General features: G+C 36.7%; 1 protein-coding gene across 1 annotated transcript; it reads left to right on the top strand.

Annotated features, from left to right (window-relative positions):
- Positions 1-67: 67 nt before the first annotated feature.
- On the top strand, positions 68-12,079 carry LOC140157744 (small ribosomal subunit protein uS4). The gene is made up of 4 exons (XM_072180993.1): positions 68-88; positions 7,145-7,376; positions 9,946-10,132; positions 11,661-12,079. The coding sequence occupies exons 2-4, from the start codon at positions 7,166-7,168 to the stop codon at positions 11,836-11,838; spliced, it is 576 nt and encodes a 191-aa protein (XP_072037094.1). The 5' UTR covers positions 68-88; positions 7,145-7,165; the 3' UTR covers positions 11,839-12,079.
- Positions 12,080-13,146: the final 1,067 nt, after the last annotated feature.

Below are 13,146 nucleotides of genomic sequence, written 5' to 3'. Positions count from 1 at the left end.
AATAGCCGCACTCGATATGCCCCACTAAAATCCCACAATAATGTAGGCAAAACCGGAAAACGGTCTCTTTTACCTGTGCCACCCTTGGGTAAGGAACATGTGAAAATTGTGGCAAAATAATTTATTTTTTGTCTCTATTGCAAAGAGAAATACTTATTTTAAAGGTGCCAGTAATGTGCGCTGATGTTTTAAGAACTTATTACTACCAGAGACGTTTTCAAATATGTTGAATAAATACAAAAAACCTTGGTAAATAAGTCGCAGTATGTGCAATGAAAAATGATCAAACGCTGGCTTGATTGCGAAACCCACATGTACTGCAGCTACAGCTGACCACGTGGTCTGTCACTCAGGCTGAGTGACTCAGTCTGAGTTTATTTATTTATTTATTTTTATTTTACAAATTCGGCTAAAAATACATCAAAAAACAAAGTAAAATTACGCAATACATACAAAAGGAAACAAAAGTAAAAATAGACCCAATGGTAGGCATGTTCACAACATTTTCAAGTAGGATATTTCACATTGAAATTATTTTGTTTAAAAAGGTGATTATTTAACTTAAAAAATGAGGGGTCAACCATGTCTGTAGGTCTAAAATTAGCGAAGTTATGGGCAAATATCTGTTTTTTAAAAACTGCACTTTTCTGCGCCCATCATTGACAGGGGTCGCGCTAACCTGCGTTTCTGCGCGTACAGCGCATATTTTGAAGTTTGAGCGCATATATTCATTTTTGCATACCAGTTCAGGGGTTTTCATGCGCGCTGAAAAATGACAACATGTGAAAGAAAATAAAAGCTTAGATCTCCAATATTTACGGCCCGTCCAGAAATTATGTAACATAAAATGCAATGTAACATAAATGTTCAAGTGAAGTCGCCGTAGCATTGTAACATAAATTAAAAATAGAAATCAAATACACACCGCCGGCATATTTACACAGATTGCGATATTGTCTAGAATCACTGCTGATGAGTTATTGCAGTACTGAATGATGACACGTACGTGAGTTGGTAATTTCTAATTCTAGGGATCGGAAAGAAATGCTTGGCAGGTGGTGTGTAGAGATATGTCATCGGTGAAATACGACTTAATGATATCGGCCGTAGAGAAGAAAAAAATGACACAAATTTGCCCTTGAATTATGTTTTATAGTCAAAATACTCCAGGAATTCAGTAAATATCATGATATTTGACCTAAACTTGAACTCATTTGCAATGAAATGTCATTTTTTATTGAGTAAAGCATAGCTTTCATGTGCTTGCAATGGTGTTGAATTCTGCACTTTGCCGACATGGCCGAAGTTGAACTGCGTTTTATGGAATTCTGCGAACTTTTATGGCATAAAGCAACACTTTTATTAAAGTACACTGCTTGGGAACTTTCTTAAAAAGTGCGATAGTTGGTTAATAGCGAGAATCGCGGCATGAAAAGCGTGAGATTGTGTTTTTGCGGGCCTTGCTTAACTATGGTACAGGTAACACATCATTTTTCATTGTAACCAAAATCACAAAATCTGATACTGATATATTAAAGCGGTACATTCAATACTTGACAGATTAGAGAACCCCTCATTTTAGGATTTGAGCGCATATTTTTAACACTTTCAGGGGGTTCAGGGGTTCTGAGAACCCCTGGTTTTAAAACCTAGTGCTACCCCTGATCATTGACAATGCCTTACACGGGCTATTTCATTATAAATGACACGTTCACAAAAATGGCTTTTATCATATCTGGTTGATATAATTAGGGTGATAATGCAGTGTTATTAACTTAATTCTAAGTATGCCACAAACTACAAGCTACATGAGCATTTTTACAGAATTCTGTCTATTTTTGTATAAAAAAATTGCCAAAAGGTACATTTTAACCCAATTTTGGAGTCCCATTTCATTTTGCCCATGTATTCTGAATTAATTCTTTGAAAAATTAGGTACATTCTATGGCAATGTGCTTGTTGCAATGAAAATATGATATGTGTGGAACATCATGCAAGTTGAATGGTGAAAATTGGTGCAAAAATGTTAAAATTCCGTTAGATTCTTGCAAAATTGGCATTTTGCGTTAAATAAAAAAATGAGTGTCCTCTCCAATTCATGCCTCCATTTTTGTTAACATTAAAGAGGAAATATAAACCCTTACCCTACCTGTATAATCTGTGTTATATTACCAATTGATGGGACAGGGCACTGATTGAGGAATTCATTTATTTTACATACAGTAGATCACTTGTTCTTGATACCACAGTTCCGCGTTAAAAATTTGTCCTCTCCAGAACTGAAGTTAATTACTAATTGTTGAAATAAGAAGGATTATATCATAGAATGTGAAATTTGTAGAGGAAGAGTGGTCTTCCTTCTACCAAGGTGGCACATGATTAGGTATTTGTTGCATTTTTGCAAGCCTGTATCCACGATTCTGTTTGCAATTTAACAAATGTCCTCTCCAGCACAATTATGTCATTTCCATGAATTGGTAAACAAACTAAAAAATAAAAATTTCAAAGAGCCAAACCCACAAGAAATTTTTGCATTTTATTGCAAATTATGCTTACAAACCACTTTAGTGTTCAAATTATTGTCCAGTTGTTGAGAACACATATGATATTATTCTGCATTGAACTTGGTTAGCTAAAAATTGCAATATTCCTAATTTAACCAGAATATTAACCCTGTTTGTAGTGGATTTTAAATGCTGGGGATCTTTTATGCAATAATATTGATGCAATAATATTGATGCAGCTATTTCTAAAGTTAAAGTATGCTTTATTATGTGTTAAAAATGTGTCCTATCCAGAACAAATGACACAGGAGGGTCTTTTATTTTAGGTTTTCCATGACTAGTACAACAGATTGACGCAGAATACTCACTTATGCATCAGTGTAGCTATTGGGCAGGACAAAATGACTATTTCATGAATTTTTCATGTGAAGATAAAGTTTATCCTTAAAATATGTAGTAATTTTGCACCATTTATCTGGATTAGTATCAATTTACTAATTGTTTTATATTGAAACTGGCATATTTAAGACACTGAAGTGTAAAGGAACATACAACAATTATTACAGACTAAATATGAATAAGTATGAACCCAATGTTGGTTACATATACTCTTTCAAAGTTGTGTATTAAATTGTTTAAAAAATGTCCCTCCAGGCGGCAGCTATGTTTTTACAGCAAAAATTCAATTTAATTTTTTAATGGTTCCTGAGGGTTTGACGCTCTAATATTTTGAGAATTATTGACACACCATCTGAACTTTGAAATGATAATGAATTTGCATGAAATAAATGAGTTTGAATTTTGACCCCTTTTGGGACTCAATGTTGTCATTTATAATGAAATAGCCCACACTGACTTACTGTACAAAAAAGCATTTAATGCACCATTTTTTACCACGATGATCCATTTTACACAAAGGCGATTTTATTTTATGAAATCTAACTTTCACTGCACACTTTCACTGCATGCTGACTTCTGTATCAAGGATAAAGTACCAGCACTTTTTAGACTGCGTCGTCAAGTTTCTGGTGTCCAAATTTCAATTTTTTGTATTTCCCTATGGGGATTACACAGTTAAGCCATTGACTGTGAGCTACTGTGGACACAACTTTTTGGATTGAATGTCGCCCTCTATAATAAGCAATGTGGACATGTCTACCAATGGGCTAGCCAGGAAGAGTCAGAAGCATCAAGACACTGTCACCAAAAGGTGTGACTCCTCCAACCCATTGGGGCAATTACATAAAAAGATATACTATTGCACTGTTTAAACACATTGTGTGTACATCCACATTACAAGGATGCACCCGCCAGCCACCACATGTGTCTCCCCCACCCACCAGCCAGGAACAAAAACCAGACCCATGCCACGTGGAGGCCACTCCAAATCATCCCCAAGCCACATTGCCTACATGAAGGAATACAGAAAACATTCCCAAACCAGGCAACCCGGTAGCGACCGGGACCCGGGACGAGTCCGGCATCCACCCAAGGCCAACAAATGAAAAGAGACACATGCAGCAGCCGACAAGCCCACCCTCCCGATATGGATGTACACATCATTACATTATTACAAGATGGAAATCTGCTCAGTGACCCCTACCAATCAGACACATGGATTTACCCACCCCTCCTCCCCGGCCCACCTGAACCCAACCAACCCACCCAGCAACACCCCACTCCCACCCACCAGACCAACACAGGCCATAAAGACGGATGAAGTAGGTCACTGAGCAGAAAACCGAGACAACAAAATTTAAGAGTCCTGCTCTTCAGTACTATTATTTACTAAATAAGTTTTCAAATGTTTTTTAAAAGACTTTGTGCCCATGTACAAGATAAAATATTGGGAGGTCCCAGGCCCGTACGCAGGATTTCATTTGGGGGTGGTGCTGATTTTGAAAAGGTGGACTTTTTTCCAGGGGGGGGTATAAAAAAACCTGATTTTTTTTTTGCTCGCTACGGCACGCTCCCAAATTCTCAATTTTTGGGATTTTTTGTATACTTTTTAATACACATTTGGGAGGATACGTCCCCGGGGGGTCACTCCCATTGTGGCCTGTACACCATCCGCGATAACGAAAACGCGTAAAAAGGGGTAGTTTTTCGTGGGTAAGCACGATACGCGTATAGGGTGTCAAAAACATGAAATATTGGGAAAAGGGGTAGGAAAATTTCGCTAATTTTATACGCGGAAATGAAATTTAGGGTATGAAATTTGATGCAAGGAATAAAATCTAGACTCGCTTGCCAGTCCTATATATGCAGTACCTATGTATATTAAGGACTGGCTTACGTCATTTTGGATGTCAATGGGAAATACACACTTAACGATTTGCGCCGGTTAAAAAATCTTTAAAATGTCGTCAATGTATATAAAAGTGGTACCAACCTTATTGTGCTTGCTAATTTAAGACTCGGTTGAAACAAAATTAAGGATCGAATGCATTTTAGTGTCCAAAAGGTAAAATTATCGTCAAAGTTCTGCGAAATCGGCACCCTTGCGAAGAGGTCAGAATTGAATCGGGAACGAAAATATCCGATCTTTGCGATCAAAAACACAAAATTATAACTTTAAACATACTATTGGCAAAAGACATTATTACTAAACAATATAGAATAGAAAATTTGACATCATTTTCTCAAAATATTGAAGAAATTTGCTCACTAGACATCGAAAAAGTACGCAATCCAATTCCCGTTCAAACGCGTGGGAAACTGAAAGTGCATAATCCCCACTAATAAAATCCCTGTTTAGGGTGTAAAAACACCTGTTCAGGGTATTGTTTTAGCCAAGGGTTAAATCCTTGTTTAGGGCAGGGGTAGCATTAAAGCCATATTATAACATTTGCTGAGGAAGACGCCCTCACTGAATTTTTAAAATTCCTTTTTTTAAACGATTAAATTGTACTTATTAAATCAATATACCCTGCAAAAATCAAGACTCTAGGTGCTGTAGTTTTGTCAAAATCCGAGATTTTGAATAAAACGCCGAATCAGCGCTTTATTATTACGATGGAATTATTAGTCGAACGCATACACGATGTTCATAACACAGTACGTGCACGGGCGTATGGGACGGTGATATACACAACAAAGGGTCGTACCACAACATGACCGAAGGAGTGGTGCGTATTGGCGACATGTGCGCTGGTAGTAAATTCCAATTTTCTTTGCTTTGCCGTAGTTGTTCGGCTCCAAATTAAAAGGGGATATATCTGACAGTAAAAGCTAACATTTTATGGCAAAGAAATGCTAATCTATTTTGTTTGAAAATGTTATAAGGCTAATGGAACTCGATTGTTAGTTTCCTATTGACCGCCCGCATCACTTTTTCAATTTGACCAAAACTTTCATTATTTTCATAAAAAAGTCAATGATCTGAAAATTGAAATGGAAATAATCAAAATTGAAACTCTCAAAATGTCTGACATCCCCTGCTGATCGTAATCAGCAGTTTTTCTTAGTTGTAGGGGTAGAGGATGTACTGAATAATGGAAATTTAAGGATTACCTCATCATGTTTCTAGTGATTACAAAAATTGCAAATTTCTTTTCATTTTAATGAAAACAAATTCAAATTTTTTCTCAATCTGTTGCAAAATGTCTGAAAAGATGATCTAAGCATTAATACCGGTTTTGAGATGGTCTTTCATCAACAATATATACTTTGGTACTGGTGGGGAACCTAAATTTGGAGAAAGTTGTTTATAATATCATTGATTTTGTTGACATAATGGATAATGAAAAGAGACCGAATAATGAATAATGAAATAGCGACCTCGTCCTTTTTTTCAAACATCCAATCGGAAACTAATAATCGAGTTCCATTGGCCTAATATGGCTTTAAGGCCCGAAAGTTGGGGGATGTTTTCCCGTGTTTTTCACTCTCGAGCTTGCAGAAAATCCAAATACACATGTACATGGGGTGAAAATTAAATCTCGGGGGTGAAAAGTATTTTGCAGTGTAGTCAGGGGTAGGACTAAGGTTCAAAAGTAGAGGGTCAGAGTTCACCCCGAGCTTGCACATTCCCAATATATGGAGGGTGAAAAATTAATATTTTTTTAATTTAGGGGGACATTCACCCCCGATCCAGGGGTTAACGCTACCCCTGGTTTAGGGTGCTTTTCAAAAGTTGATTATCGCGGATGGTGTACAGGCCACAATGGGAGTGACCCGCCCGTTCTGGGCCTTTTTTACCCGGGTCCGAATAAATTGGTGCATTTTATTCCTTGCATTCCGAAATTGACAGGCAAATTTTACCTTTTTTGACTGATCATAATCTTTGGCTTATAGTAGTCTATTGAACCAGTGGAGAAATTCACTCCTGCGACAATTTCTAAATTTTAGGTTCAGTGATGACCATTTATGCCATGGCTCTGACCCTATAGAAAATAAAAAGCAAATTGTTGCCAATTTGTTGGCTTCGCGCCATTTTGACAGGCCATATCTTGAGAACCGAATGTCCGATTGAAACAAAATTTTCAGTTTTTAGAATCTACAAGGCAAGAGCTAACATATTCAAATTGAAAAGAAAATCTTAAATTTTGCATTAGCCAATATGGCCACCTCAACATGAATTAATCAAATTACTCAATATTACAAATTGTTCTGTATTGTTTGTAACAATTGAAATACAGGTGCCAATATAACCAGTCAAGATGCCGAAAATGGTGTGCAGTAAAACGTATGTGACGCCCAGGCGTCCATACGAGAAGGAACGTCTCGACCAAGAGTTGAAGCTGGTCGGTGAATTTGGTCTGCGTAACAAGCGTGAGGTGTGGCGTGTCAAGTACACCTTGGCTAAAATCCGTAAAGCTGCCCGTGAGTTGCTGACCAGAGATGAGAAGGACTCAAAGCGTCTGTTTGAAGGTAGGTGCCCCTCAATTTGAAATTATTAAGAAGTAATTATTTTATAATAAATGGTCGCATGTCACAAATTGGTCACCCAAAAATGGAGGAGCCGTAACATGAAAATGCTTTCTTCACACTTCAAGTTTGGTTTATTCTAAAACTATAATACCTATTGTAGAAAGTTTGGTGCCATTTTGTAGATAATTATGTTCTTTGTCAAATACAAAAAACCCCAAGTCAATTGGACAACTACTTTAAGATTTATACTTCAATATGTAAGATATGTCAATGGAGGAGCCGGGGCGGGTGAGCCCCATAGGGTTGTACACAAAATTGTGAAAATATGGCAAACTTCAAACCTCTGTATCTTAAAAAGTACAACTAGCATGGACCTCAAATTGCACATATATCATCCTGGATTGTAGATCTACCTCATAGTACATGAATTGTAATAAAAGGTGTTACTAATTAATTGCCTAATTAAATACTAATTAAGACACTTTTCCCTATATGTTACAGTACAAAGTGTGCACGTAATGCTCCAACATTTCTAAATGGCCTATTTCTTACTCGAGTCACCCTGCTTATTTAAAAGTTCACATATCTTTAAGGAAATTTGATGAGGAATTCAACTATGCTATTAGTTTTAGTGCCAGACATGGAGGAAAAAAGTTATGATTGATAATGTCATAAAAATTGTAAAATTATTTCACAATTTTGACCACCCTGTATGTTTAACGCAAGGGATACCAAACTTTTTCTTCCTGATTTGTTTGAAGGACCCATGTAATGTCTTTCTGAATCCATATTTATTTTGAGCTACATAGCTTTCAGAAAAGGAAAATGTGGGGTTTACCATGATAAGAAAGATGCTAATTTTATTCATGTACCACCCTGTATATTTCTTACCCACCCTGTATTATGATGTTATACTTTGTTGATTTGGCATCCTTGTAATATAAGCTTTCCAGAAATATATACTTATAATGGTCTAAAATGTATTCATCAAAAGTTGTGTTGAAGGGAATCAAAATTGGTGATATTTTTCTCATTTTACATTATGTTACACAAAAGATGACCAATTCATGACATGCGACCAAATGTACTTTTATCACTGGAACCCTGAAGGCTATTACTATAGTCCATATGCCTTCCTTGATGTTTAAATTACTGCCTTGAGGATTTCAGGCATATGGACTATAGAAAGCAATGATATATTTTGGGTGACTTCAGAAGAAAATTTTCAGGGTCAACACCAACAGCGAGCAATGAAAGCCGAGCATGGAATCTCCTTTCTGTTCCATCTTGTCAAGGTTAAAGGAAGTGTCCGGCAATCACAACATTAGGTCTTATATGTTAGAAAAATAATTATCAAGCACAAATCATATGGTTTTATTTCAATCAAACTCACATTAACCATAAAAACGAATAAAAACAGCCGTCTCTCAACACGCGATATTCAAAATTCCCGCCCCGAAATGTTCTAGAGCAGTGACGTCATGGTTATTTGTGCTCATTTGTCGACAGGCTTCATTGAACTATTGGGACGTCACTGCTCTAGACAATTTCGGCGCGGGAATTTTGAATATCGCGTGTTGAGAGATGGCTGTTTTTATTCGTTTTTATGGTCAATATGAGTTTGTTTTAAATAAAACCATGTGATTCGTGCTTAATAATTATTTTTCTAACATATAAGGCTTAATGTTGTGATTACCGGACACTTCCTTTAACAGCAAGAATGGAATCGCCAAATTTGTTACTTATTGTATTTCCATTTTTTTTTAACAAATAAGAGCAAAAACACCAGTATGTTAAAACTTGATTTCAGATCAATTTCAGGATTGCCATGGAACAAACAATCAAACATGTAAATCAAACCATTTCCCTCAATGACCATTCATACTTTTAAAAACTGCATCAGAATTAGCCTGCAGGTTTGATTTTATCAATTTCTCAAATTCATACAACTTTGTGTCTCATTTTCTTTTCTTTTTTTTTTTAACTTTTCCTTTTGATTGCCAAACATGTACAATATTATATTAGGCACCGGAGTTTCGCGCAAAAGCGCACATTTTCGCGCATTTGGGTGTCCAAAGCGCATTTTGGGTTCCATCGAAAATGTTCACGATTTTGACCCATCGATAAGCTTAAAGTTAAAACTTACGATTTTATGCCCCAAATCGGCAGCATTTACAAGAAAATTCACGCAATATTGGTTCTAACTTCACTTATGTACATCAAAATACAAATAACGATCATTAAACCAAGCATAATGTGGGAAATTTGCCCTTGCTTTTGACATTTCGATCGACGATTTGTTATGGTCGCCATCTTTATTTTTTATTTTTCCAGAAACTGGAAATGAACCGAAGTCGTTCAGTAATTGATTGACATGCCATTGTTTTACCGATGTTTTTTCGTGTTTTGCATTGAAAACAGGGGATCGCGCATTTTGACCTATTTTTTTTTTTTTTTTCGCGCATTTTGAAAAGTGGCCAGCGCATTTTGCCGTTTTAAATCGCGCGAAACTCCGGTGCCTATATTATATATAAGTAATAATAAAGAAATAAATTGTCTCATTGCTCAGGTAATGCACTCCTGCGTAGACTTGTCCGTATCGGTGTGCTGGACGAGACCAAGATGAAACTCGATTATGTGTTGGGTCTGCGTATTGAAGATTTCTTGGAGAGACGTCTCCAAACCCAAGTGTTCAAGCTTGGACTGGCCAAGAGCATCCATCATGCTCGTGTTCTCATCAGGCAAAGACATATCCGGTAAGTCTTGTTGGGAAAAGATTTTTTGAGCAAAATGTTAACAAGCATCACACTAAAACCTTCTACTTAAATTTGATATATAAACTGAGCTCAAAAAGAAACTTATAATTTTTTACAACTTGTGAATCACAAGGTCAAGGTCATATCTTAAAATAGTGTCAATCAAAATGAACCAAAATTACACACATGATTACTTTAATACTCTACTCAAAACACATGTCAGTAACCAAGCAGTTGTCCAACTGACACAACAGCAAAATGCACTGTCATGGGACAGCTTCCTGGAAGTTCCTCCACTTTCACAGCCCAACATTTGGCACCCAGCACAAAAAATCTGTGAGAATGCACACAAGATCCTTGCACAGATGATAAAAGCGGTGCTGCTTTCTGCTTTTCATACACTTTTTTTTCATGAAACAGGGCTGGGCTGTGAATGTGTCCAGGAAGCTGTTCCATGTCGTGCATTTTGCTGTTGTGTCAGTTGGATATCTGCTTGGTTACTGACATGTGTTAAGAGTATAGTATTGAAGTAAACCTGTGTGTAATTTTGGTTCAAATTGATGGACAGGATTTCAAGATATGACCTTGAGAAAAAATATAAGTTTCTTTTTGAGCTCAGTTTATATATTTTAGAAATTGGCAACATCTTAAATATTGTAGTGGGACTCAAAAATGTCAAATGTGCATTAATTTTTAAGATGGATGACCAGAACATTTAATTAATTTATTGTGCAATATATACAGGCACAGCAATACCAAAATAACTGCTGTTTGAAAGCAGGTAAAGGGTTCTTAAGTATGGTATGTGTGTATGTTTTCTACTAACACTAACAGCACTTGCATGTTGTCAATTTCATTGCAAAAATGTTGATTTCCTAACCATGTACTTTAACTTCTCTTTGAATAACAGACCCATGTGACGGGGTATGATATCTTTAAAAATCAAGCCCATATCAGAGGTGCTGAAAGTCTATAGAGAGCAAAGAGCTACATTTGGTTCAGTAAGACCACTTAGACAGTAGTATTGACAGGTCAACAAAGCAAAGCTACTAGTCTAACGTCTTACACAAGTTCCAATCCATCTGTACAGACCAATGAGGCAGGACCATGTCTTAAGTCTTTGGAACATTACATACAAGGCCACTTGGGCTTAAAGCCCTATGTCTTGATCACATCTTGATGAAGAACCAATTATTTAGGTACTTGTCCTGTGACCAGTAATAATTTTGTGATGTAGAAGTACAGTACAGATTCACTTTAGTACAGTACAGATCGGTGTTCAATTTTTGCAACTGTGTCTTAGTGCAAAATTTCAATCCTCGTAAGATGTTTGTTTCTGGTTTAATTTTGAGCAGTTCTTATTATGAATTTTGGCTAAATCTGTTGTTATTAATTTTCAAAAAAATTGAGTAGATGTCAGTGCACTGAATCGCAATAAAGTTCATAGAGAGAGAGTCGTACTCATAGGGTTTTCACGTAAGATACATGTACTCATTGTATGTATCATTCTTTTGTCATTTCTTTGCAGTGTCCGCAAGCAAGTTGTGAACATCCCATCCTACATCGTGCGTCTGGATTCACAGAAACACATTGATTTCTCCCTGCGCTCACCATACGGTGGTGGACGTCCTGGACGCGTCAAGCGCAAGAACATGCGCAAGGGACAAGGCGGTGGAGGTGGAGACGAAGAGGAAGATGATGATTAAATGTAACATTAATCGTGGCTGACCGTTCCTGTTAATATGCAGTCCATCAAGCTTATTGACATTTCACAGACATTGACACTGATAATTCCATCTGAACAACTTCTGTGAACAATTCTGTGGGTGTTTTATCACCCCAAATGAACAAGTAGGGGGTCAGTCAGTTCATTTCCTGCAATCATCGTAATCTTGATTCACATGTGTTCAAGAAGATGAAAATAAAACACCAAGATGTCATCCAAAATGTGTATACAATGAATCTTTATTTTTAAGGAATACAGTAAGCCAAAGAACTAAGGTACCAGTTATGTTCAGCCCTGTATATCTGAAACAAAGACAAATATGTCAAAATTAAAACATGCAGCTACTACTTGTACTTTTTAGCTCTGATTTAAGACCTTATTTGTTGAAATTTGTTAAGAATTAAAGAAACGGTGATCTAAAACCTAAGGAAGAAACGAAATCAAAAGTTGCAATTTTGTGTTCCAATTAATGGAAGCACGGGGTTAGTTTGCTTGTTCGAGAACGCCTCGTGTACAAATCAATAGGGCTTGCAATGGAGCAACTTTTAAATTAGCATCTTCCTTGGGTTTTTGGATGTTGTATCTTTATTTGAACGATTTCAACGAATGAGGTCTTATTAAATTCGAGCTAAAAGACACAGCCTTTGACTGCTTGTTCCAATTATGACATACTTGTCTTTGTTTAGGATATACATTGTATAGGGTGGGCATAACTGGTACATGTATGTATCTTAATTTTTTGGCTTACTGAAGTTTTCAGTAATCATGGTAATTGAGCAGATTTCTTGAAACCTGTGCAAAGCGTTATGTGACACAGTCTGGTCCATGGGGCCAAAGGCGGCAAATTTGAAAATGAGATAAAGGTAAAAATATGGAGTAAAAAACAAGAATTAAAAAAAAAGAAAATAAGACATCAAAAAGCTTCAAAATCAAGTATGCTAGACCTAATAATTACAGTAACTCGATTTTCAAAAATACCTCCTTTGGCCCCATGGACCAGATCGTGTCGCATATTAGGTTCCCCAAGACCACTGTTCAGTGTTCAGATCAAGCTTGAGAAAATGGTAACTGTTGGGCACTAAGAACAATGCTTTGCAAGTATTTTTGTAGTCCAATTTCGGGTGCAAATCATGTTAAATTTGTTGCATTTGGTAGAGATACAGTACAGGCTATGGGGGAATTTCAACAGCACCCCTATTTTGTGGGAAAAGCCATTGAACTTTAACAGAGGTCAAGTTCAAATTGCTCGGACTTTTTGGAATGTCCTTAAGGGGTACTACACCCCTGT

Source organism: Amphiura filiformis, chromosome 1 (genome assembly GCF_039555335.1).
Source record: "Amphiura filiformis chromosome 1, Afil_fr2py, whole genome shotgun sequence".
Classification (NCBI taxonomy): domain Eukaryota; kingdom Metazoa; phylum Echinodermata; class Ophiuroidea; order Amphilepidida; family Amphiuridae; genus Amphiura; species Amphiura filiformis.
Note: the sequence above shows the minus strand (reverse complement) of the source record. Positions and strands in the feature narration are given on the sequence as shown.